A 26,954-nucleotide genomic window follows, 5' to 3' on the forward strand; every position below is an offset into this window, starting at 1 on the left:
TTATTCTGGTTCTTGTGACTTATTAATTCAAACAAACAGAAGCACTATTGTAATTTGCAGGTACAATTGTGAGCCACAAAATGACCTAAATGTAAACAATAAAGATTAGATTCAGGTAAAGCTGAAATTCTCTCAATTATTTAAAGCAGCTTTCAAATTTCACGTAAATATTGCTAGTCTTCTGGCAACTTTAGCGATGCTTCTTTATATGCAAACATAGAACATATTACAAATTTTATAATCACGGAATTGTAGTTGTCTATTATATCATTTACTAAGATTGTGCTGGCTTCTACAAACAGATATTATTCTAAACAAGTGCTTTTGCTGAAAAGAAAAGCAAGTAGTTACTTAGAAAATCTGCGGAGGAAGCATGATATCCATTTGATGTATTTAAAACTTTCATCAATATGAACTGTCTTTGCACCAAGAGGCCACGAAATCAAGATTCTGACTTAGAAGATAATGAATTGGAAGGTACTATATTTTCACTTATTCTTTGCTCATATTTTACCTACTTTGCTCGCTTCCTTGGCATACTTGATATTTCTATACTATGATATAAAATGCATTTCAGTTCCTGCGTTTCTGAGAAACAATGCGTCCTGTTTGCCAGTTGTTTCTGAACAAAATTTTTGCGGAATATTTGCATCGGCTCATTGCATCACGTGAAATAATGTCCCAAGTAGAATAGTTGGCCTTTGTTTTTCATTCAAATCCATCGTTAATAGATTTACGTTACTTTTTGAAGGCAAAATTACTGGAAATCTATATAGTTTTAGGTGCAATTCTGAATGAAATTGAGAGATTACCTTGAATAAAGTTTCGGTGCTTGACGTTACCAGCTGTTTCTGTATTGGAGCTTCGTGAGAAAGCCAGCAGCAGCGGCGGCTATTGAACACTTTGAAACAAAACGTTTAGCTTGAGGTTAGGCGTTCCCTATATGAAAGTCGTCAAGTATCGAGAAAAGGACTATTACTCTAATGAAAATGAAAGACATATTGGAAAAATGTGTCAAGGTCAGTTGCAAATGCATTGTGACCATCGAATACTCAATTTAATGCTGAATGACCTTGTGAATAACACTTTATTTGATCCTTCTCTTTTTACAACGAGAAAATATTGCTAAAAGTACTTCACACGTTGCTCTTTGATGCAATTTGATCATTCATAACCTATGCAGCCAGGTAGCATTGTATTAAATCTAAGTCAGCTAAATTTGTTTTCTTGAGCAAAGTCTTAAAATAAAATGCTGGGTTTGGAATGAAAGTGACATCGCAGCAACTAATATCTTAGTTAACATTTTATCATATTTTACCCATTTCAATAAGCAGATAATTTAAATAAGCAGATAATTTTAATAAGCAGATAAAAGCAATTTTTCGTTCTAAAAGTATATTCGACTCAGCTTCAAAATGGTAGGCGTTGTGTTCTAAAACATGTTACTGCGCGACTTGTCTGTAAAATTTCAGCTGTTCATTTGCATATGCTAATAAGCAGTGCTCATAACGCCTTATAAAAGAAATGCATAGATGATAAAATATCATTTTGCTTATCTTCTCTTGCAAAATCTTTTTGACGTATGACTGAATGAAAAGTATAGCAGGTAGTTGTTGCAAATATGTCGTCAAAGTATGAGGTAAGAAGAGGCCTCCCAACAATACTGAAGTCATTGAAAACTCTACTTCCGTCCTTCCACAAGGTTTCAATTGCAAAACGGATGGAAATGACAGGTAAGTAATAAAGCACCTCTCTCTTTAGCTATGCTCATTTTCAAGAAATGTGAGAAATATTCAAAAAAGAGTCTGTTTAGGGTTCATCAGAAATATTGAAAATGACAGAAGATTTGAAAGGACTTGAAAATTCAAAGATTAGAAATTCGATACATATTGAGCATAGGTCTTCTAGATTAAGATGAATTGTGGTTTGTTGATTAATTCAATTGCTGTATGTATTAACTTCATCTTTCAAATTGAACATAAGCTTAATCCAAATCCAAAAGTGACTGTTTGGGGCATAGCTGTAGCAATTAAAATTTAGCTATTAAGGGCCGAAGCAAAGATAATCTTTATTTGCACAATAATTCAAACGTTCAAAGGTTTTCAGTACAATCTGTTATGGATAGGCATATATTTAGGCATATATATGTAGGTTATAGGTATAGCATTTCGACATTGGCTTCTTCGTGTTTGTTTGTAAATACCTGTGCTATGCGGATTGAAAAGTTACACTGTTCTTTGAAAAAAGATTAATATTGTTGGGTCTCAGGGCCAAATGTTTATTATAAATTTTAGATGATACAACTGAGGGTTTCAAGAAAAAATTTGGATTGTGCGTAGATAATCTAGATCTGTGAGTTTCAAAGGCACAAGAGAAGGAGGCCCCTTCTCTAGACATTTCATAGACTAACTATCTGGAACACCCGCTTTAAGGATGGTTGAACTGAAATAGGAAAAGATTTTTTAAAATCCTTTCACGGTGAAAGCTAGAGCCTTAAAAATGTTCACTTGGCTCGTCTGTTGTTTTCTGCTCCTTTTACCAACTGCTAGATATTTCGCTTAAAACATCCTAATGTGAATAGGGCCACAATTTTATGGAAATCTTTTTTTTATGTATACAGTCCGCACTAGTGGTTTTCAGTCTGTAATGCTAATTCCGTGCTCTTAAAATCAAAAGACTGACGAAAAGCATAGAGAGATTAGATGGGATAAGACAGATGCTTTCAGCTTGTTCGTTGCTCAGTCAACACCTCGAGAGATTGCTAGCAAGAAACGTAACATTACATTGCACTGCTGTGATAGAGTGATGGCGGATCACCTTCGGTGTCTGTCGCTTCAGTTATATTTTATCGTGCTTGTGGTTTTTCCAAGTAGATTACAAGTGCAATTTCTTTCTGAATATTATTGTGGTACCCTTTAATAGCGTTATTTCTTTGCAAGTTATGTTGAGATGGCACAAAATTGCTTAGGGGTTAGTCATTTTTGTAAAGAGGCATGTGCCTCTGTAAAAATTGATACAAGCTCTTCAAGTCCTAAAGTAAAAGTCATTGCCAAGTCAAAACCTAGACACAACTCATAAGTTATATTTCTTAGAAAATAGCATCAACAAAATTTAAAACCGATTCTAAATTCCTCCTTCACCATCGACTGAATTTCTGGATCTTTTGTTCCATTTAATTCTGTGTTCTTGAAGGCTTCGTTCTAAACAGCAGGGACAACAACAAAATTTTGACTGCAATTCGACCTTACTTGTCCAAACTGGAGAACCCTACCTAGAGGACCCTACCGCTCTACCTGAAACTCTTTTGAGTGTATCGATAATTTTATCTTCTTTTTAGCTGAATATCAAATCTTTCCTATTAAATTTTTTTAATATTTTATGTATTTTCCTTACGGTATCTGCCGTTCAGATGTTATATTGCGATTAAGTAAATTTGGCTGAGTCTCGCTGACACCAATAACTTTCTTAGGTTTGACTGGTCTCTTCCTCTTCTTCAAAGCTCGTTCTCCTTCACATCAGTTTCAATGTAGTGTTTTGATAAAAGGGTAAATCTTCTACACTAGATGTTGAAATAACCCGATTCTATTTTGACAGTTAATTTTCAACTTTTTCCATTTCTCGCATTTGCACCAATGTTCTGTTAGTCAACTTTTCTTTTAAGCTTCTTAGTGTGGGGCTATTACGAAATTCATGATCCGTGATGGACGGACAAACGATAGTTACATAAGGTCTCAAAAATTAACGGATGATGTAGAAATTTTCTCCTTTTGTGGCATGAAAAAACCCATAGAGAGGTGTAGACGAGTTGAAGCATTCACAAATGGAATAATCACATTGCCTCGAAACGATACGAATATCCGTCATGGCGGATAGACTGAATAGACACTTCAGACTCAAGAATTTAATTTCACATTATCAAATATTCTATCTAAACCAACAAACTTGAGATCAATTTGAAATATTTTTAACAATGGACTATCAGTAAGAAACATGATCAAACACATTGAATGACTATATTTATGATTATTTGGAATATTTAAGACCGAAAGTACCAATGTATCATCGTAGGGGACGGACGTGACGGACAGACTGGAAAATGTCGTTTGAGATTAAAAATGTTGAAAAGCATATTTTTGTCATTGACATCTAGTAGAGGTAAATATTGATTGATATCAATCGTTTATTTGGTAGGTCAAATCCAATGTGCGCAGTTATTGGAGAAGTTTCGAATTGTCCGTCTGTCACAAAATGTTAAGAAATCTTTCCCTCCCCAGAAATAGCGAAGAAAGTGTTCTTTTCTCTATCTATGATATGGTACCTCTATCACTGTTTATATTGATGATACAAGCAGAAAAAAGAATTTTTTCGTTTTCAGGGAACTTACGATTGTCCTTCTGTCACAAAATTTTTATGAAAATGTTGATCAAAATACTATGGTTACCAGTCTTTAATAATAGCTAATATCTATATATTTAAATCGTCTTTCCAGGTAACATGTGTCTTTGGAAATCATGATTTCAATTTATTGAGTAAAAAACAACCAAGAGTGTACCAATATCATAACTGAGGTAGCCCAACGCTGAATTGTAAGGCCAATGCTGTCATCCGGTGACTCAATCAACGTACCACTTTGGAGTTATCTTTGAATAAAAACCTTCATATGTTTCAGTGTCTAGGTTAAACCAATTTCTCAAGAAAGAATCTTTGTCATGCTTTGATTTCTTTGCAGACGTCATAGCACTATTTGGTGCAATCAATATCAGTGGAACTGGTCGCATAGACAAAGACGAATTTGCAGATTTATTCTATCATCTTGACTTGGATATCTCTGAAGAGTACCTTATAAAGCTCTTCAATGCCGCAGATCGTGATGGTAAATGAATTGCCTTATAAACATTTTTAGTCTCCTAAACAGAAGAGCTAACTTTTTACAAGATCGTAGAGTCGGGACTCTTGGAGAATATTTTCTGGTGGAGCCTCAAACACCGCTGAGAATTTTAAATGCCAACAAGTTTTTTAACCATTATCATAATCATATTTACATTTTAATAACTACTTTAGAGACAAGAACATTTTATAAAACATACTGAAGCTTTAATATGTAAGAAAGAAGATACGCTGAATACGCTGTCTACCGGATTCTGTGAATCTTACAATTAATCTTAGGTAAAATATTTTTTGTACATTTAGTTTCTTTTCTCGAAGTATTTGATTCTAGTTATTGCTTTGCTCCGTTTCTGTCCTTTACCCTTCATAATAGGCCCTTTCGTCTTGAACCTGAGTACAAAACATCAGAGTATTGATCCAAAATGCTAAGCTAGAAATACCCAGTTGTGGATTGGAATAGATCAATCAAATACCTAGAAATACCCAAAATCGCAAGCACATAAAAAAAGTTGCCCAGTCAGTGCCACTTGCCTTTAGAACATATTACCAGTGGAGTCCAAAGATGAACAAGAATTCGCTTAGTCTATAAAAAGCGGATTCTTACATTTATTCACATCGAATCTAAAACTGTTTGGTCCTATAACGAACGGGCATTGCCCATTATCACTTTGTTATTAATGTTTTTTGCACAATCTGGGCAACGTCTGGCCCAAACTTAAGTGTGTCAGAAACAATAACGGTGAAATTTGCGATATTGTGTAACCAAAAATATCTAAGGCGCGGTTCCTATGCACAAATTTCTGTCGAAGCGATTTTAATTGTATTGGCTTAAAAATCATACAACTTTGAAAAATCAGTACTTCAAACAAAACAACGCTTACATTCAAAAACATGTAGTCAAGAGATCTTATCCCTTCACTAAAGATGTTTACTGACAACCAAAAGTTTCATCAAATTACAATTACATTATTCTGCAGGTAGCGGGGCAATAGAAATTGGTGATTTTCTCACGACATTCCACGAAAGCAAGAAAGAACAAGGAGTATACGAAACGAGGTTAAAGGAAACTTTTGAAATGATGGATTTGGATAACGATGGCTACCTATCTAGAGAAGAAATCAAGGAATGCATTCTGGCGACTTGCAGAGACACCCCTGAAGCAATGATTTTCAGTTTAATTGAGGATGCAGACACAAATGAAGATGGCCATATCAGCTACACCGGTACGTTTAAATTCACTAAGAAATTTCAGTTAAGGAATAGATGCCTTTCGAGTCCATCCTCTGTCTAGGCAAGTGCCTTTAACCTCATTATCCAAAATTACAGGGATAATTGCTGCTCTTTTAGGAGATCGAAAGGCATTCATATTGAGACAAATCATCTGTAGGCATTGCTACAAGTATCACATCATGCTATCTGGATCTCCCTTGCAACCATTAGTTGCTCCTTCAACAATTGCTTGAAGGCTTCCTTTATCTACACCTCGATAGTTTCTATCTTGATTTCGACCTTTACGCTCTACAGATCATTAGACAGATCACTACTTCTTTATCACTTTGTCAAACTTAATTAACGCATTCCAAAAGCAGGCAGGCAAAGTGGGAGATGTTTTTCCTGTTGTTGAAGATGACCGATCTATTCATAAATCACAGACTAATGTACGTTAATAATAATGACGCGCGGTAGAATTCAAAATGGGAACCGACAAGAAAGCGGTCCTTTGTCCACGTGAGACTAATGCACATGTGCAAGAGCGCTAGTTGTAGCTAAGGCATTAATATTATATGGACAGAGTTCCTTAGTAAAATCCTTGAAATTTTCCGTTAAATTTTAGAATTCTTAGAAATGTGGAGAACATACGGAAAAAATGTCACAAAAGATCGTGCTGACAGTTTGTATGAAATAATTACAAGCCAAGCAACCGACGGGAGAATCAAACAAAAAGCGCAGTCTAAATACGTGAACGAAGAGACAATGACAACTCAACTGTGAGTCTTCACAAAATGAGATTTATTTTTCACAAGATAAGCGTAGAAATTACACTTTTTATGCTAGATCATTTCAGATGGATTTGCAGGATATTGCACAATGCAATGAGAAAGTGAAGTACAGAGATTTGGACTTTTTTAAACGGCTTTTTAGGGTTTAATTCCAAGTACGATTATTTGCAAGATTATTGTTGTGTAATGCTTAGTTGTCTATGATTCTGAATTGCGATGAGTTTCTGTAGTCGTATCATGCTTCTTTAAAAGGATTTAAATTTAGGAGAAGCGCCTGCATTTGATCATCTCGAGCATGGAGGAGCAAATCAAGCGGTCGCTCTCATGATTCAAATGTAGATTTGAAAATGTAAATTTAGAGGAAATAGCGGTATTCTTCCAATCAATAAGCTGATTCTCGCGGCACATTTTTTAAGTTTCTCGATGTGGATATCATAAAAAAAACAGATTCGTTATCTAGCAAATTTCATTGAACTCATTTTGCGTCTTTCTTGAAAGAAAGCCGTGCTTTTTAGTCTTATTAAAAAAACAATTAAATATGCACGCTGCTATCGAGAAACATATCTACGTTTTAATAAGGACAGATGGGATAGCATTATTATACACTACGTGCCCTGGAAGCGGCTCTAGAAGCGGCCCTGGAAGCGGCTCTAGAAGCGGCCCTGGAAGCGGCTCTAGAAGCGGCTCTAGAAGCAGCCCTGGAAGCGGCTCTAGAAGCGGCCCTGGAAGCGGTTCTAGAAGCGGCCCTGGAAGCGGCTCTAGAAGCGGCCCTGGAAGCGGCTCTAGAAGCGGCCCTGGAAGCGGCTCTAGAAGAGGCCCTGGAAGCGGTTCTAGAAGCGGCCCTGGAAGCGGCTCTAGAAGCGGCCCTGGAAGCGGCTCTAGAAGAGGCCCTGGAAGCGGTTCTAGAAGCGGCCCTGGAAGCGGCTCTAGAAGAGGCCCTGGAAGCGGTTCTAGAAGCGGCCCTGGAAGCGGCTCTAGAAGCGGCTCTAGAAGCACATACGAAATGAAAATTTCTGAAGATTTCACACGTAGTGGTAAATACATCCAGTTTACACGAAATTCGTCAATATCCTCTGGCCGATATCTTCGATTACGGCAGAGCTGAGTTACTTTTTCCCTTCTGCATTAAGCGCCCCTTAAATGAATTCTATACTTGGATATCCTATGCTAAAAAGTCCACATAAATTTGGCTCTGTAACAGCTTTTTAGATTTATTCGATTTTTAACTTTTGCAAGGTTTCCTCAGGCTTGCAGAAGAACCACTTAAGAAGCACATGAGCCTGTTTACTCGCATGCATAAAATACCCTAGTGCTATAAATCGTCTCAAGATGCACACGCAGAATAGTGCAATATAACCTACAGAAATTGAAAGAAGTAAAAAATTAATTCTTAAAAAAAGACTTCATAGAAGACAAAAAGAAACAAACACACAACGTAAGTGGGCATCCTCGGAAAAATGAAAATTGTTATAAAATATCAATTCGGCTTCATAAAAAATGTGTAGAAAATAATAAATAGAAATTGTTATGAAACATGAAAAAACTAAGCCTTGCAATACAAAAGAGTTTGGTACAAATTTACCAACCTAGAAAAGTATGAAAATATCAAAGGGCAAGTCCTTCTTCGTTTTCTTCACCATATAATACACTTCTTAGCAGGATTCATACGCGATCCAGTTCTGCAGCGGAATGCTTTTGAGAATTCTTTGCTATTCGACAATGCTCCAATGACTCTGATCAAATAAAAATGAAGTGATAAGGATAATGACTTATGGTTAGTGATACGCTCTCCTGGCCTGAACAATTCTAAATGCTTACAGAATAAAAACCGTGTAGAAAAACAACCAAGAAAAGAAGCCAACGTCACCAAAATTAGACGTTTTCATACGATGGCCATACGCTGAAATGGTTCTAAAATCAAGTCGTTTCAATGCGCCTTAAGCCTTAGCTTTGTTTGTATTCATATTGCGAAAACCAAACCTTGCAGATTCTAAACCATTTCATCAGTAAAAAGGTACATTAATAACCTTGACAAACAGTACCCGGTCAACTAATTAGAACTCATTTATTCACGAACAGGTTGTACAGCTGAAAATTGACAGAACCAACAAGTTTTAGAGCATAGAAAAATTGGAACATTTTAACGCACAAATGAATGTTGAAACACAAAGCACGAGAGAAATGAATAGCGAGCAATGAAATGAAAAAGCGACTTTTTTAATCAATTCAATGACTGAATTTTTCCTTAATTAACATAGCGTAGAAGAAGCAAACTGGGGACAGGAGGTAGTTATCAATCCCTGCATTCAAAATTCGCTGTGCAAATGTACGCCACAATGTACGTATAAGAAAATAACCACAACAACAGAGCGGACGCAAGGCAAGCGAGAGCGTAAGAAAAAATCACAAACAAAGCCGCAAGAAACAATTTGATAGGTGCACAAAACAGCTCGCCCAACAAACCGTTTTCGAATTTATCCTTCAAGGCATTTGACATGCATAGATACAGTGAATCTAAAAATAACTAAGGCCAAATTGATCAGAGCACGCGCACAAGAAAGGAATTGGAAACTGCTCACATGAAACCGCTGCGCGCTGCTCTAGGATTTTACCGATTTGCAAAAAAGCGGAAACTGTTCACGTATTTTTCTCTGTGCGCAATTTGATTGGTCAACCGCTCGTTGTCGAGTGGCTGTAAGCCACTTTTACCTGTGTCAAATGCCTTTAATTCTCCCTAACTCGAAAACACACAACATAAAATCCACTGACTTTTCTAGAATTTACCTCAATTTTCTAAAGGCCAGACATTTTGCAGATTTTCTTTGTATTTCAGGCACGGTACGAGCCGCATCAAACGTAAACCGTGACAAAAAAGAAAATCAAGAGAAAACGTACCGAAATTTTGGGTAGCTGTGGTGGTCTGTCACAATGTTCTTCAGAGTTCGTGCCTTTGCTTCAGCGTCACACCAAATCTAAAAATCATATTTAGTTACAATTAACAAATAACATAAACAAGAAATTTACTATTATTTGGTAATATTTGAGCCCGAAAAAGGATTTCTTCAATGTTAATTACGAGACAAAGGGAAAAAGTGGCCTAAATATACGAAGACAAAGTGATTTATACATTCTTATACATAATCTGACGCTTTAAATAGTCTATCAACATTAATGTACAGAAGATTGGGTTTACAACAAGCACAAACGTTATGAGTTGTGGCGAAATGAAGCTTGATCAGCTGATTCTTTATGCAAGATAAAAGATACGAGCACGCCTAAATTAGTGTCAGTTTTATGGAGAAATAATCCAATATTTGAACTTATCATATCTCAAAAATGGCACGATGCCGCATGTTGAATTTTTCATCAATTGATCTTCACGAGCCCAAAAATAAGATGACATTGGAAAGTATACCCGGAAAATAAGCACACTTTCATAATACTATAAAAATGATAATGGCGACATAATTCGGATTATTAGTCAAGCCCGGTCGTCGGTCCATCAAGCAGCTTTGGAATCTATCTACGGAAGCACGAAAAAAACCGCTATTGTGTAGACAAAAGGAGTTCGTTTTCACCTTAGGACTCCATTGGTAGCATTCTTTATAGGCAAGCGGCGCTGATTGGTCAATCTCAACAGTCATGTGCTCGTGTTTCTGTTTGGCCTATTTTGATCCACAACTGGGTATACATATTTCCTAGCGTAGAGTTTTCGTTTAATGTTCTGACGTTTTAAACTTCGATAATTATTTACTAGAGACAAAAAACAAACAAGAATGACATTCTGCAATTTCAAAGTAGGAGAATATGCTCCATATTTTTGCAAAAGATCATGGGAAATTCCCACGATGCCGCATCCTGAAATTTTTTCTATTTTTACAGAAAAAGTCAAAACTACTTGTAAAATATTGCCTTTATTGCCGGAATATAGGCCAAAATTTTAATTTATGTACCAAATTTTTAGTACTTTACTGCTTTTCTCGATAGGCCTAGGCCTAAACCTAGGACACTTTAGCTTGAAATTGTAGCATAGAGAAATTTGCCCTTATCAGTTAAATCGTCTATTTCACTCCCTAAAAAGAAAGTAGAAGAAAGGTTCAAGTAAAAAGTTGGTTTTCTCATGCGCACGCAAAAAACATTGTTGCTCCATGTTGTGTGCCCAAAAATTTCCCTAAAACTTGGCTAATTCTGGTTCACATAACCAGAGTGAAGTATTCCAGTTCATGTAACTGGATTGACATATTCTGGTTCATATAATCGGATTGACGTATTCCGGTTCACATAACCGGATTGACTTATTCTGGTTCATAAAAGAAACAATATTCTGATTGTGCATCTTGATAGCACGCTTTGTTTAAAAACGTGCAATACGGCGGGAAATAAATTCAGAAACAACGAAGTAAGATAGACATGCAGGTTGTAAATACTCCAATAGTTTCCAAACAAATACAGTACCTTTTCTGCAAAATGCAAAGTCACTGCCTGAAGAAAATGAAGGGGAAAATTTTGAATTGAACGGGAGCACCTTGTACGATTTGTAAGGCCCTGCTCTCTAAACCAAGGCATTAAGAGCGTGATGCATTATTTCCTATTCAAGAAGTTTTAGAAACTGAGGACATGCATATCTGACTCCCCAAATTTAAAACTGGGCCTTGAACTCTTGCAACTATTCGGTACCACCCATTCACAGCTACTTCAAATCATTATACAAACGGTGACCCTATTCCAGTAACCTTTCGATAAAATCTGATAAAATATGATTTTCGATAAAATCATAACGATATTATCGGATTTGATTTTATTGCTGGAAAAAAAACGTAAATTTATAGCCTGAATATTAGCCTGACCTTGCTGAAGGAGATGTAGAAGAGCTGGTCATCACTTAAGTGTTGAAGACCTGGCAAAGCTTTTGTTTCCGGATCATTCCGCAAGTGTTTTCTGAATGCTTGGTAAGCAATCTTCACTCCTCCGTTATCAGCTATGTTTTCTCCGCAAGATAACTTTCCATTCATCTACAAAAAAGTAGAACAAGTTCATAATAGTGGATGGTAAGAAAAATTTTCACATTCTGCAAAACAAAATTGACAACTCCACTTTCCAAAGCTTTGCCACGTTCACAGTAGAACTTAAGGAAAATCAAAATGTAACATTAAAACACAAAGTAATAAAACCGCACAAAAATTAATTTGAATGCTAGAGTTGTGACACTCACATGTTTTCCGTAAATGGAGTAGCTTGAATACTGATTTCGAATGCAGTTAGCCTCTTTTTCAAAGGCCTTAATGTCTTTTGAATTCCACCACTGTACAAGTCGACCGTACTTGTCAAACTTGCGCCCTTAAATTTAAATACACAAGATCAACAGCAAAATCAAATGAATTACAAAATTAGACTCTGATTCGCAAATGATATTAATCTGATGATACCGTACACTCTCTCCTCTCAAGTTTTTTTGTGGAGGGAGGAGGGGGTTCAAAATTTAAACCACAAATATAAGAATATCTGGCTACAAACCTAGGTCATCAAAAGCGTGCGTTATTTCATGTCCAATGACAGTGCCGATGCCACCATACTTCATTGCACTAGACCAGAATGAAACAAAATAAATCAAAACGAAAGGCAAGGTATGAAGTTTTTTAGATATATCTAAACCAAGTTACGTATGATCTGAAAGGTTTCGCGATTAATTTTACACTAAATCTTGCCAAAGGGTAGAAAGTATCGTTGTGAATGATTCTGAAAACGTGAAGGGAAACATGTTGCTTTAATGGAATAAAAAGATTCGATAGGACCACTTTATATGTAATCCTTATTAGAGGAATATCTATTTGACGCATGCTAATTGCTAATGAGAGCAAGCAATAATAACTTGTCCATCTTCAGACATACCGTAATGAACACCCTCATACTATCAATAACATTGAAAGACATTCACATTACATACAGATCCCCTACATAAAGTAGTAGACAAATTTATGTACAGGGAAAGCAGCGATGGCAGTTCAAATTTTATATAAAAAATACCGAATTGCAAGATATGAGCGAACCTCGGGTATCCATGATGATAGAAGAGTGGCTGCAAAATCCCAGCCGGGAAAACTAGAAAATAGTAGACTTTGTATTAGTAAATTAAAATAGTATATTTTACATAGGAGAAACGTTTATTTACTCAAATTACTGTTAAAATTCAACATACAATTCAATTTCGAAAAATAATCGCAGAAAGGTCTGTCAGTACTGAATAGTAATATACATATATATAAAAAAATTCTAGAACATAAGAAAAATGGGTTAAAAGGTAACTGTAAGCAGGTGATTAGGAGAATGGACCGCTTTTGATTTGTTCCACTTACCAATTCGATTATATACCTGTGAATAGAATGCATTGACAACAGATGGTGAAGATGCCCATCTAAAAAGCAAATTGTAATCAAAGTACACTTCAAAAATCATAATTACAATTATGTCTCTACACGTCTATCATTTATGTCTAAAAAATCATAATACCTTTTACAACTGTTCAATATTGCCTTATCTCTTTCTAATCAAAGCGACAAGGCAACTGCTCCAGTTAGTATACAAACGATGGTTTACAAACCACACGGTGAAATGTAACTGTTTTCTTTTAAAAAAAATAACTTGGAATAAAAATAAAGAAACTTTAAAAGTTAAAAATTTGATTATTATCCAGCAGCCAAACTTATAGCAACATAATAACGCTGTTTCGACCAAAAAACGCTGTTCAACACACCAAACAGTGTTTAGGAGAGCAAAACATAATTTTCACTACAGTAAAAATTGAATACTACAGTGAAATATGTACTTTGTCATTTTTTATATGATTTGAAATGCGTACTGCTCTTTTTATGTCAGTTTTGAAGTATTATCCAATTTCTTAAAATCTCTACCACAAAGTGAAGAAAGATGAAGGAAGAGAAAATTATCAACAAATGGAGCTATGGCTGTGGAGGAGAGTGCTGAGCGTTGAATGGACCGACAAACGAACAAGTGAGTAGGTACGAAAGGAGGCGAGAGTAAGCGAGGAGAATGGCCTGATTAGAAAGGGGAAGAGTGGGAATAGTATGGTCCTAGCCACCGTAGAAGGAGAAGCTGAGGGAAGGAAAGCGTAGCAGGTACAGGATGGAATGGATAGAGAATATTAAAACCTGGGAAGGTGGTGAGGAGCAAGCCCATCGGAATGCCAGATAGAGAAGGCCAACGGTATACTAAGGCTCACGGCAACGCTACTGCTACTTCTACATTTACTTGCTACATCTACTTATAAAATGAAATGATTGACGAAATCTGACGATGATATGATAGCTAAAATTTATTATTCAGTTGTTGAAGCATGAGATGCTGAATATCTTGTGTTTTAAGCAGAAGAAACACAACACACAATATTTGACTCGGCTTAATCACAAAGTGTTTGATCTACCAGAGTTTTAGTAGACGGTGTAACAAATTTGTAACTTGTAATATGGTAGACATTGAATCGCTTACACGACAATAGTACAATAAATGCTTTGCATGAATGAATTATGAGCTTTCAAGCATGATATAAAGAAATGTCTTGCCTGCAGTATCACGTGCTTACTAACCTGGCCCTATCTCTTTTTTTCTTCAGCATTCGAATGTTATCTTTCATATTAAACGTCACAACTTGCAAAATATTCCCAACAAAATCATGACTATTGATGTGAAGCTGAAAAGGTAAAAACGTCATTTCATCACAATGCACAATGGCATTGAAAGAAACCACTGTTGTGACATCTTCCAGTATATAAATCTTGTGCAAATGATATTCTCATAGAAAAAAATAGGGAACAGAGAATTGAAAAGCAAAACGTACAACTTACATCTTTGTATTTTTTATTGAGTTTTTTGTCGTCTAGTATATAATCTGGATAGGCAATCAACTCTTTTATAGCTTCAGCCTATGAAGAAAAATCTATTTTTTAGAAAATTTATTTGAATGATATACATAAGAGTATTTGAAAATGATAAAATGCATCAGAAGGTAGTTCTTTATTGAAAAGTTGAACTTTAATCTAAAACATTCGATGCACTTAAGATGCACAAAAAGATTGGAAATAATCTACATACTGATATCGACATTGATAATAATCTACGTAAAAAGTCGATACGAATTGTCAAACCAGCATTTTCCTTGATGTAAGATAGTTTCTTTATTTTGAAAACAAATACTATGATACGAGGAGCAACAAAGCATGGCAGTCAGGACCTTTTCTTTTGCCTTTTCTTTCGTTTTGTCACTCATCCAGCTAACAGTTTGCAGATTTGAAACAAAAGCTTGCTTCAGCTCTCTGACGATTCTCCTTGCCTGAAATCAAAGTAACCATCAATCCTTGATATGAAAACTTTATACAAACTTTACATCAAAGTAGCAAAATTTACATAAAAAGGGTTGACAGTCTCCTAAATAGCATGACGCATAAAACCTGATGGCACTAAAGCATGATCCCGCTTGTCTAATAATCGAAAACTTTTGGAAGTAAAATTTTTTAAGAGGCGTTATTGGCGAAATTTTGTGGATTGTTTTACTTGATTTTTAAAACATTAATGGCCTTACAGAAAAAACCGAAAAACTTTGAAGAGTCACCTCTCTTTTCGCAAATTTACTCCTGAACCTCGCATCCACATACATCCTTCCATACGCAAAAGGCAGTGCCTTTTCAACTAGCTCCGTACAAAACAGCCAAAATGAAGGCTCTGCCTTTTTCCCAGCAAAAATCTTTTCAAATCTGAAACCTTCTTGTCTGAATTTTTCGCCGACAAATGCATACAAGCCTGAAACCAAGTTCCACAGCAGGTAGTTAGCAAGCGTCCTGTGAGACAAAATGAAAATGTCACATTACAGCGTTCTACGATCGACTTTATAGCTTACACAATATATGTTCATCTTACTTCGATTATCTAAAACAAGGTTGTAAAAGGTCATCTTTAAAAGCGGCGTTAATTACAAAACACATCAAAACAAGAAGTAATGAATCAGTTATGCGCTTACTTTTCGAAAGCTACGAAAGTTTTTATGTCATAGTGACGACGACTCTGACGGAGACAGGGATATTGACATTCCTTGACATTTCCATTTCGTGAACACATTAAATTTTTCACATAATATTTACTACGTGTTTGTGGGAAATGAAAACATTGTTTAAAATCTGTTGTTATCTTTTTCATCGCACTTCTATTGTCATTTTTCATTTGACAAACTTTTCATTTTGTATTGAATGCCGCTCTCAATTGAACGTCTCATCCAAAATTTGGAGTCTATAATAAACGCCGCGGCGTTTAGAGAAAATATGGTATGCGCAGTCCTTTAATATGGACACATTATCTATAAAAGATACTTGTCTGCATTATGCAATCTAAGAGTTAATAAAAACAGGAGTGCAGCAATTAGATAATAATAAGCTAAAGAGGTTTTCTCTGTCCTCATTACTATCTCATTACTTCACTGAAATGAAAACGTTAACAAGCCTAAAGAAGAAAAGAAACTCACTCTTTCTTCGTCGTTCTCAACAATATACCAAGGTTTCGGAAGTAATTCTGACCGTATAACACAACATATTTCGCGTCACTCAATTTGTACCCAGCCAGCTCTAAATATGTCGCTATGAACTTCTTCCACTCAATCTGACAATAAGAACATAACATAATGTGTTGCACAGTTCTCTACCTAGGATTACCATACATTGAATATTTATTTACAGTACTGAAGCAAAAGGAAAGGAGTCAATAGTTCAATGGTTAAATCACACAACAATTAACTGAAATCATTAGCATAAAATGAATAAAGTTGTAAAACATAGCCTTTTCTGGAAAAGTTAGTTTTCTGGAACATTACACGAAGCAAACATTGTCATCCATAGTCTTGCAAGCTTCTAAGCAGCATTCGATTTCCTATAGATTGACATTCACATACGAAGTAGAGAAAACTGAAAGGTTTACTTTGCAAATAATGGGCTTATTGAAACTTAAAGTAATGAAATTGAATAATGTTTGTAAGATAAACAGATTTCATTTCTTAGAGTTATAGCTGAGTCACTGAATGTGTCGTATAAAAGCATAAATGACTTACTTCAGGAAGGAGTTTCATTAGGCCTCCTATGCTAACTCGTTTGTACATGCGGTCCGCTTTCCTCAGTTCGGTTGCAGGTATAGATATCTTTGCCAACTTCCTTTCGAAATCCTGAACATCCTTCAGCATTGATATCTGGTAGCTTTTGTTATATCCCAACAGTTTCATGATATTTAACATAAACATGCAATACGACTGGTAAACCTTAAGGATGGAATAATACAGCAGTGGTGTTTAAAATGACAAAAGAAGAACAAAATAAATGAAAAGATTCAAAGAGAAAGAAACTAGAATGAAAATAAGAAGTAGAACTCAGTTGAATTAATTTAAACAATCTCAGCATATGGTCAATGATTCTTTCATAAACAACATCATATGAAACAAATTCAACACGCAAGTTTCAGATTAGTAAAACACAGACAATACCCTGACAATAAATACCAGGACACTTTCTTTTTAACAATGGATTTCCAAGGCCTGGTTATATTAATATTGATAAGAACACGTTCGTCTTTCTCAAAATTCACTTTTCAGATGCAAAAGTGATTTTTTCAAAGAAATAAGAATACCTTGGACTTGGTAGGATCATTGGAAATGTAGTAATCCCGTGGCAGAAGGAGGCCAGCCTGCTGTAGCTGAAAAACAAATAAGGTAAATGCAAAACCTTTAAAATGGAAAACAACTTGTGGAACTTTAAAAGATAAATAGGATTAATTCTTTACAAAAAGTGAAAGGATATTAGGAGCTGTAAAGATAGAGCAGCTCCCGTTATGTATCGCATAGTCTTGGTACTATCAAGTTGTACGGGCCAAACGGGGCTTCTACAAGATACCTAGCAACAGGAAGGAAGGGCTTCCAAACAGAAAAGGCAAGTGTAAAAAAGCTGTATGACAGGTTTATTGAACTCTGATAGTAACAATGAGAAGGTATTTCACGCCTGTTCATATGAAGAAACTGCATAACGCCTACCGAAATGATTTTGTTAATGGAACAGCTTTCCATCTGTGTTCATAAGGAAAAACTTATCAGGCTTGCTTAGAAGAATTTGTGATCAGATTTTGTCATGAGCAGAAAAGCGTGTATATATGGGTTCCTTGTTTTAATAATCGGTAACTGTTAACCCTTTCTATCTTCACAAGTGTGGATTTCTTTTTTCCAAAACAAATCTAAGATTTAAAAGCTTTCAAATGAAAAGACGACTTTGCCTGCTCAATGAATTCCAAGTTGCGACCACTTTACATTCTTTGCACTGTGGGATTCTGAGAAAGTTTTGACCAGGCTCAATAAATTTTAGCGATCTGTTCAGTTTTACCTTACAGCCTTGGAAAAATGCGTTCTACATTACTAGCTTCAAAATGGCAAGAGAATTAGCAGGAAAAATATAAACTTTGGCAGTAACGCAATCCTTTTGAATGGATGGAAGCACGGCCTGAGCGCTCAGAAAATGCTAGGTCCAGGTATCTGGAATTTGCTCTCATTCTTCCAAAAAACATGCATAATGCAATATCTTTGACTTTTCAAGTCGGTTTTAATTAGTTGTATATTCACTGTTCAGTTTATGTCTAAAAGAATGATGAAGATGACAAAGTAAATTTGAAAATGAAAGGGACCAAACCCTTTTCCAAAGAGAATTAAGTCTAGTTTAAAGAAAGTCCTCGTAGAACCCATTACTTGGAAGAAGTCATGGCTTTCGGTGCCCTTTAGCAGGATCCTTAAACTTGTCAAACATAAAAATGTTTTTCACAGTGACAGCCAACACAATACATTCTTAAATGCGAGCACACATATTATTCAATCGAGGGTAAAATTCAGGAACAAAGAAAAACGGCGACGGGAATCCAATGTTATGAGATAAATTTTCAAAATAAATTAAATTAACGAATACTTATATTATGCCCCGGCATACAGGACTTTATCAGGGTAAATGAAACGAACGAGCGAATGAATTTAAAATGTGAGATGGTGATGCCGGATTGGTGGATATTGAAAGGTATGAATGCAGCGCAGGGGAGAAAAAATGGGATGACGGAAGTGGAGAGGGTAGGGTGGTGGGTGATGTGGGGGAATGTGTATGGTGCTGTAGAGATTGATGTAATGGGATAATAATGATGACTATGAATATGTATAGTGAACTTATATAACGACATTCTATTCGCACTTAATCAACCATATATTCAGCCATATAATTTGTACTTACGCACAACAACTAATATTTCTGTTGTACTTACATTCGCTTTGTAGCTTAGCTCTTCTATTCGCTTAGTTTTAGTTAATCTCATTAATTGAGCTGTTTTTATATAGTTGTGTAGATAGTTAAAAGAATTATTCGGGTTTTTGGAACAGAAAACAAGCTGTCCTAACTTTTTGCATCTGCAAACATTGAGGTGAGAAATTATATATATATTTATAAGCGATTTATAAGTCGTTAGTAAAAGAGCCAACAAAGCTTTTACTAAATATGAATATAAAAAAACAAAAATAATAATAATAATTAATTGTGTTAGAACTGAGAATAATGGAATGTTGATAATAGTAATGGCGGTGTTAGTGATTATAATGGTAAAGAAAACATGGTATGGGTTGTGAGGACGGTGTGATAGTTGTGTTGTAAAGTTAAAGGTCGGTGGTATTATTCATTCTTTAACTAAATAATATTTGCACCGACTTCTCTAAAACTTTTATTTGAACATCTAGTAGGTACTATGAAGTGAATGAACATAAAACTGATAAATGCATGGAATGCAAAAGCAAACAAATACTTGCAATTTTTGCAATTCAAAATATGAAAGATTTCAAAAAGCTTTAATTTTCTCTTCTCGTATGTCACCACAGAGGTTTAAAATGCTCACAAAACTCAACAAAATATAACTTGAATACTGACAAAAGATACCTGGAGTGTGTGGCTTGATGGTTCCTTTTCATCCAAAGTGACACTCAGTGAAAATAATGGAGAACGTCCAAATTGTAATGAAATTTCATTGAACTTTTTTTGGAAACTCCAATTCTTGGTCCATTTGCTGGCCTGTGCTAAGGGCCAAGGACCATAATCATCTACCATTTTTTTGAGAGCCTTGATATTATCTGCACTATTATGTTCACTGGCTATGCAAGAGTCGTAGAGCCTTTTCACTTTATCAATTGCACTGCTTCCTGTAAAATAACATTGTCTTCCGTAAGTATCTATTGAATGAGCAAGGATTGAAAAAACTCATATTTTGGGTGCATTGTTGGAGGGAATATAAACTAAAATTCTGGAGTATTTGCATTAGAACCAATTTCTTGGACCATGTGACAGGTGTATGATAAGATAGATAACCAGCGCAGTGAAAAAAAGAGATATCTTGTAGTAGTAGTATTTCAACTGCTATTTCAATTGACTAATCAAGTTATTAAAACTCCAGGTAAGACATGTGGCAACCCATGTGACCAAACCGGTACAGAAAAGCATTCAAGTTGACAAAATCAGTGCAGTTACCATTCCGGGTAAGATGAGGATAGACAAACTATGTAGCTTATAGTAATTATGATATGGCCAGTAAGATGAAGATTGACAAAATCAGTAGTTATATAAACATTTCAACTCTAGCTAGAGTCATAGTCAAAAAGAAAATTTACTTTAAGCAAGAAAGAATTAAAGAATGCGGATTACATTGGCAGATACAGCCAAAAATGTGACTACCACTGAAATTAGATAGATCGACCTCACCCTTTAGACTACATCCATTTCCTGGCCACACCCTGTTTTTTAAAATGATTATTGTTCTCTATTTTTTCTTAGGTAGACCATTTTCAAGCGGCGCTTTTGTGAAACTTTTAGTATCATTGCAATAACCTCAAGAAGCAACAAATCATTGTAGGTTGCTATTATTCTGAGGCTGGATATTCTAAAAACATTTCCAGCATTAAGCCTAGGCAACGCCATAGGATAAGAAAACAAATGATATTTTTGGCAGAATTTTAAAATGTCGCCTGGAACTTGCATCAAATCATGTTTAAAAAGCCATCTAAAATTTGAAACCTTTGAGAGCAAACTTTTGCTAAACAAATAATCATACTTTTGGCAAACTTTGTGATACCTTCTTAAATTTTAGCTACTTAATATTCTTATAAACTATATTCCTATCAATATGTGTGTATTGTACTAAATAATGGGTCACATCGGCTTTGAAGTCAAAGTTTGCCTGCTTGCAGAATATGTAGGGGTCCCCCATCTTTCTTTAACATTTGAGTTGTGTTAAGCAACAGCACTACTCAATCCCTCATCTGAGCGACAGTCAACTTGGTTGTTTGTTGCTTTTCAACAAAAGCTTTATGCATCCCCCAGGTTGGCTGTGATTTCTGATGATTTGATTGGTCTAGGCAGGCTGACTACCACTCAGGTCAGCTCGAATCCGCTCTACACCGACTCAACCCCCTAGCTAGCAAGCCATGATTTCATCATCCCCCCATGCTAGCCTTTTATTTGCAAGTATCTGACTCAGCATACATTTCCATAGTGAAAAGGACTCAAAAGCACTTCTGTCTCTATGACAATTTCAGGCATGTCTCAAAGGAGGAATGTTTGGCTTGCAGCGTGATCAAATATTCACAGTTTTTAACTATGGTTCTATCAAAGTATTAGGAGAAACATAAAATGATCATTGTTTTTATAATTTTTTTAATAACCTGACTACCGCTCAAGCGGTAATGGCTGTAGTTTTGAACTGCCACTGGATTATAAGTCATGTGACAGAACAGTACATAGGAGAAGGATATTTATGAAGACATCAAAGAGTGGTAAACAAACCTAGGGAAAATAACCATAAAACAAAGGAAAGACAAAAGAATGAAAGTAGGGAAACAAAATCAGAAGAAAATCATGTGAGTAGATGACTGATGGGAATTAAGTGAGGGTTTATGCATGTGTTTGAGAAGGCTTCCATAAATCAGCAAGTCAAAGTGAGTAATCTGTTCTCAAAGAATAGAAAAAGTTTCAATTGATGGATTCAAGTTGACATCATCAATTTTGTATCTCGTTATCTACAGATCTTTTTCAAAAATGGACTTCAGAATTGAAGTTGTCATCTTTAAATTAGTCATTACTGAAAAATTCATGTTGTTTGGACTGTTTGGTCGCAAGTTACTTTGTTTTGAATATTTAGATATTTCTTTAGATTTGAGCAGAATTTGCTTTGACCATTGACCAGAAGACCAGAATTGACCATTGAAATGTATAGGGAAAGCTAAATTTGGAAAATGGGGTAATTCGCAGCCTGACGACCCAAACAATTTGAATTTTTTGGCACAGACTAATTTCAACATGAAGGTTCCAATTCTGTTATCCATTTCTGCCAAATGTGAAGATACAAATCGCCCGAATCCGAGAATATTGTAATGAAGCTATTAGTCTGGTTTTACAAATATGATCATGAATAGAGAAGTAAGTGCTTTCTACAATAAGATGCATGATAATAATTTACCATTTTTTGTAGGCATCTCTTTTAGAATGGTGTGTAATATGTAATTGTTCTGTCTTCTAAGAGTTTCAAATGACATTGTTCTTGTCATGTCTTCAAATGGTTCTTTAAGCTTGATGTTTCCACATACATAATCATAAAAGTCATGACATGGGTCAGCAGAGGGATTCATTGTTGAAAGGATCTCTGCAGCAGCAATCACACATTCTTTTGTCAAACATAAAGGTTTTCTAGCATGGTTGCCCCTAGCAATGTTTACATCATCAGTTTTATCTGCAACAACAAAGGGTAACAAACCAAGATATAACCTATATATATATATAAATGAAATCAATCATAACAACATTCAGATAAATCAGAAAATATTAATTCAGATAAAATAAAGAATTAACAAAAACCCCTCGATTTACCTCCCTTTTCGCAACCAAATTCTTGGTGGAATGGCAAATTAGTCATTGCTCTAAGTTTTTTATCATGTTTTCGTATGGATTCTAGCCACATTCCTTTGTCATGTTTGCCCTTTACCGAGGTAAAGTGTCATTTTGATCCATATTAAAACTCTTGTTCAAAAGCTCAAATAATGGGTTCTATCGACAGGCATAGCTGGGAACACATTAACTCGAGACCATAAATAGATTATAAATAGATCAAATCTATATGGTTGTCTTGTTTTGGACAACAGACCCGGTTCCACTGAAAATTGGGATGTGAAAAGGAAGGTAAATTAAGAGCATTTTAGTTAGACTATCCTAATCCTTTATTTTATCTTGATCATAATGATGCTGCTGAAAACATTCTCTACACAACTATGACTTAAGATACAGCTCAAACTGCTCAGTTGGCATGTAAAATAAATGTAACAGGAAATGATTATTTGAAAAAGAATTATGTCTCTTAATTTCCATTATATTGGCAAACAGCTCATTGCTATTAGCATTGTATCTGTATCACATGTTCTTTTAAGAGATATATATCCATCTTAATGAAATAAATTAGAAAAATCAGGAAACAAAGGAATCAAAGTGCTACCATAATCTTTGTCTTCATCGTCATTTTCTTCCATTTCTTTGCTCAGAGGTTCATCATCTTCATACACAGTGAAGAGTGAGTTTGAATCAAGATGGCCATCTGAAAAACATAATATGGTATAAATATTTCAATTGTAGCATTTGCCATATGTGCCATTTGGCATAAAGCAAAGGAATCAATAATTTAGTAATTGGAAAGCATTCTCAGCACATGCACACTGCATAATTTCACACTATCATCCAGTGCTGAGGAGGTCACTGACCCAGGGGCCCTTGGCTATAGGAGTCAATAAATAATAAATCAATTAAAAAAAATTACAAGTAATAATCCAGCCTGTCAATTATCACAAACTGTAAACAAAAGAAACAATTAATTATCGTTACAAATTAAATGTAAATTAAACATTATATAAATGATAAAAAAATTATGAATGGAGTAAGATAGGAGCAGTTCACATCTTTGACTGCTTTAATGATAAAGGTCATCAATATTTTTCTTAAGAATTCATCATCTTTATGGGCTTGGGCTAAAGAAGTTGAAAAGCTTCTGAATGTTACAAAAATGTGATTGCAGCAGGGCAAAATACAGGAAACAGAAGTATATAAGAAATTTATATGAAACAAAACACAAAAACTCAACTCAAAAATCAAAACATTTCATTCACAGCAATAATTAACTACTACATTTTATTTAATACTTGAACCACAAATAACAATTATTTTTTACAAAAAAGAAAAAACTACAAACAGTAGATAATTCAAAGTTTGGTATGTTTGCTGTCGGACATATGAAAAGAACTCACAAGGAGCTATCTAGGTCATATGCCCGATTGGACATTTATAGGTGTAAGTGTTCGATTTCAAAAGAAGAATGTGAATGAAAAATAAAAAGGAGGAATATCAAGATAATATAGGGTTAGTATAATAAGATATGTTAATTGGTTATACTAAAAACACAACAGTGAGATGCATGGTGGTAATAAATGTTTAATGATAATGTTCATAATTGGGTTCAAATAAGTATATCAATTCGACTTTAAGAAATAACTTTTCAGGTTTTTGATGAAAGATGACTTATTCGGTAACTTTTTAATTTGCAATGGCAGGGAATTCCAAATTTTGACTCCTTCATATACAATTGACTTTTGTTTGTAATTTGTCAAGACCAAAGGGAAAGAGAAGTTGTCATTTAAAGACTGTCTTGTTTCATGCTGATGACGTATATTTGTTTTAATGAACAGGTTGTTGAATAGGTCATTACCGTTTTCATGATAAATATCAAACATGAATTTAGCAACTTTAAGTTTATACATGTTATCAAAGTTGAGAAGATTATGTTTTTTGAATAGTGGTTCACTATGAGCTTGGTATTTGGCAAAATTGATCACTCTAACTGCTCTGCGCGCGAAGGCTAGTTCAAATGATAGAAACAGCTAGAAACAGAAGTTTAAATGCTCAAGCTATATAAAATAGGAAACAGAAGTTATAATAGCCACCAGAGCAGGTTAGCCACTATAGCAATTTTAGCAACCAAATAGCCATCATCCTCTTAAAAAAAATGCCGGGGAGCATTCCCGATACTGCTTGGATGAGTCTGCCTTATATAAGGTGTGCTTTACTATTAATCTTTCATACTGACCCGGGGCCCATAAACCCTCTCCAAGTAAACTTGTTCTGTTTCTATCATTGCTTATTCGAACGGAACATGGAAAGTTAACCATTTACAAGTATATATATAAACATGACGAAGTTTTATCCCTTTTAAGAATGAAACGCTGACGGATAAGGCTGAAAAATTGATGATAAAACAAGAATGCTAAAAATAACAGAGAGCAATAGGCGGCAAAAATAAGGACATGTTTACCACTTACTTTCATCGACATTGTTAAAGCCAGGCCTAGCTCGCTTGAGTTCATCTAGGTAATCTTCACTGTTGTCTTCCGGGTCTTCGAGATGAGTTCCAGATGAGATTTGCAAACTCCCTAAAGAAAATAGCTGTAAAACGACAAGAAAGAAAACCTTTCTCATGAAAAACCTCATCATATATTCATTTCAGTTATCGCGTGATTCGTACCTCACCACCAACACCAAGGTTGCTATGATAGTTAGAGTTAATTAGTACGGAAATGAGGAAGTATTTCATCGCTGATGCGTGACAATCTGCCATGCTTAATCTGTCTCGTTTCCATGGAAGTTTGCTTCGGGTTTCAGGATAGGTCTCAGACAATGATTGGTTTCAGGCATTGGTATTCTTGTTCATTTAATAGCTAATTCTTTACTTGTAAGTCTTTCATACAGTAGAACTAGTCAGTTAAGGTTACAGTAAACTTTCTTGACACGATATTTGGTTCTCTCTCCCAAAAAGCGAAAATATTGACGGTATCTCAGATTAAACTTTACAACATTCGATGCACGAGAATATGATAATTCCAACCATATCAAAATAATTGGCAAATATTGTAAAATGATACTGTCCTGGCATATTTATTGCCTAAATGAGTGTGCCACGTTCAAAAGCTATTTTCTACCCTTGCGTTTAAGGTAACAAAATCTGACTTGTATCAGCAAAAAGCACAGTTCCTAAGCTACCTCAGATTTTTGAAATTCTTCCTTCTCTTGAAAGTTTCAAGAAACTATACCCTATCAACACAATTTCTTCACTCCTGTAGTTGTTTTTGGCTGTAAAAGACGGACCAGAGCAGATCAAAAAATTTTGAGACACACTTTGCTTACCCAACATCTATCCTGGCCGTGTGCAAATTCTTGAGCCAATCGATTGGTACTTTGGGTACAAAATAGCTTTTTGTACCTGTATGTAGAGAAATTGTAAGTCCGGGGAAAATTGAATTTTTATGATGGCACTTGAAAGATAGACTCGTAAACCACAGTGTAAGCTGGGTCAAGCCATTTGAAGCTTAAAAGATCAATAAGCCTGTTTAAATGGATTGCAAGGAGATTGCGACCACAACCGCAAAGCAACGATAATCGGCTTAACACGTCAAGAGATTTTCAGATCTCAACAGTGGCGTGTTTAACGGGGGAGCAACTAGGGGCAGTTGCCCCTGCCTCAACGAGTTGAAGCAAGTCTGGTGCCACTTTTTGGAAATTTTGCGCCCCTTTTGAAGAATGAGAATCAGGTGAAAAAGTTTCTGAGACCAAATTTACTTCAAGGATAACCTCAAAGTTATGTTGTTTATTCTAACAATAGATATGAAATCGTTATGAAATTGTTGTATACAGCGTACTTATACTCTTGTCACCAATTTTTAAAACATTTTCAGCGCCCCTACTACCGACTGCACCTCTTTCAAATTTGCTCTGGATCCACCCCTGGATCTCAACTATTTTAAAATTCACATGGTCATTCCTTTTCTTTGCTAAGGCAAAGGAACCTGTGCTCCTGCCTTCTTGTTAGGAACATTGCAATTAGCAACTATCAATTCACTGTAGTATTCTTTGTTGTGCTTTTTTCTATAAT

At 35.3% G+C, this 26,954-nt stretch overlaps 2 protein-coding genes across 4 annotated transcripts; one reads left to right on the forward strand and one right to left on the reverse strand.

The window, feature by feature from the left end:
• The first annotated feature begins 128 nt into the window (after window positions 1-128).
• LOC135688523 (neo-calmodulin) lies at window positions 129-9,859 on the forward strand. 3 transcript variants are annotated; one of them, XM_065205405.2, is made up of 5 exons: window positions 129-477; window positions 4,730-4,873; window positions 5,865-6,110; window positions 6,722-6,875; window positions 9,721-9,859. In XM_065205405.2, exons 1-5 carry the CDS (start codon window positions 411-413, stop codon window positions 9,752-9,754), a joined length of 645 nt encoding a protein of 214 aa, XP_065061477.1. In that variant the 5' UTR covers window positions 129-410; the 3' UTR covers window positions 9,755-9,859. The 3 variants fall into 3 exon arrangements, with proteins under 3 accessions (XP_065061477.1, XP_065061476.1, XP_065061475.1); XM_065205404.2 differs by lacking the exon at window positions 129-477 and adding an exon at window positions 496-1,019; XM_065205403.2 differs by lacking the exon at window positions 129-477 and adding an exon at window positions 1,546-1,733.
• Window positions 8,324-25,615, reverse strand: LOC135688519 (endothelin-converting enzyme homolog). The gene is made up of 18 exons (XM_065205396.2): window positions 25,348-25,615; window positions 23,478-23,576; window positions 22,452-22,721; window positions 19,883-20,142; window positions 17,562-17,627; window positions 16,993-17,196; window positions 16,414-16,547; window positions 15,511-15,736; window positions 15,133-15,231; window positions 14,747-14,824; window positions 14,489-14,592; window positions 13,241-13,299; window positions 12,935-12,986; window positions 12,402-12,469; window positions 12,100-12,224; window positions 11,735-11,899; window positions 9,783-9,859; window positions 8,324-8,620 (listed from the first exon to the last, which is right to left on the reverse strand). The coding sequence occupies exons 1-18, from the start codon at window positions 25,517-25,519 to the stop codon at window positions 8,521-8,523; spliced, it is 2,358 nt and encodes a 785-aa protein (XP_065061468.2). The 5' UTR covers window positions 25,520-25,615; the 3' UTR covers window positions 8,324-8,520.
• Between the last annotated feature and the right edge of the window lie 1,339 nt (window positions 25,616-26,954).

This window comes from Rhopilema esculentum, chromosome 19 (assembly GCF_057945365.1).
Source record: "Rhopilema esculentum isolate cy_ngs chromosome 19, ASM5794536v1, whole genome shotgun sequence".
NCBI lineage: Eukaryota > Metazoa > Cnidaria > Scyphozoa > Rhizostomeae > Rhizostomatidae > Rhopilema > Rhopilema esculentum.

Bases quoted from the DNA above. Each gene is read 5' to 3' on its own strand.
- LOC135688523 (XM_065205403.2), top strand. From the start codon at position 1,622: ATGTCGTCAAAGTATGAGGTAAGAAGAGGCCTCCCAACAATACTGAAG. The intron at 1,734-4,729 runs GTAAGTAATAAA...ATTTCTTTGCAG, and splicing joins AAAACGGATGGAAATGACAG to ACGTCATAGCACTATTTGGT. The intron at 6,111-6,721 runs GTACGTTTAAAT...GTTAAATTTTAG, and splicing joins TGGCCATATCAGCTACACCG to AATTCTTAGAAATGTGGAGA.
- LOC135688519 (XM_065205396.2), bottom strand. From the start codon at position 25,519: ATGATGAGGTTTTTCATGAGAAAGGTTTTCTTTCTTGTCGTTTTACAG. The intron at 17,197-17,561 runs GTATTCTTATTT...TCCATCCTTAAG, and splicing joins ATGATCCTACCAAGTCCAAG to GTTTACCAGTCGTATTGCAT. The intron at 9,860-11,734 runs GTCAGGCTAATA...TATGATTTTTAG, and splicing joins TCTACATCTCCTTCAGCAAG to ATTTGGTGTGACGCTGAAGC.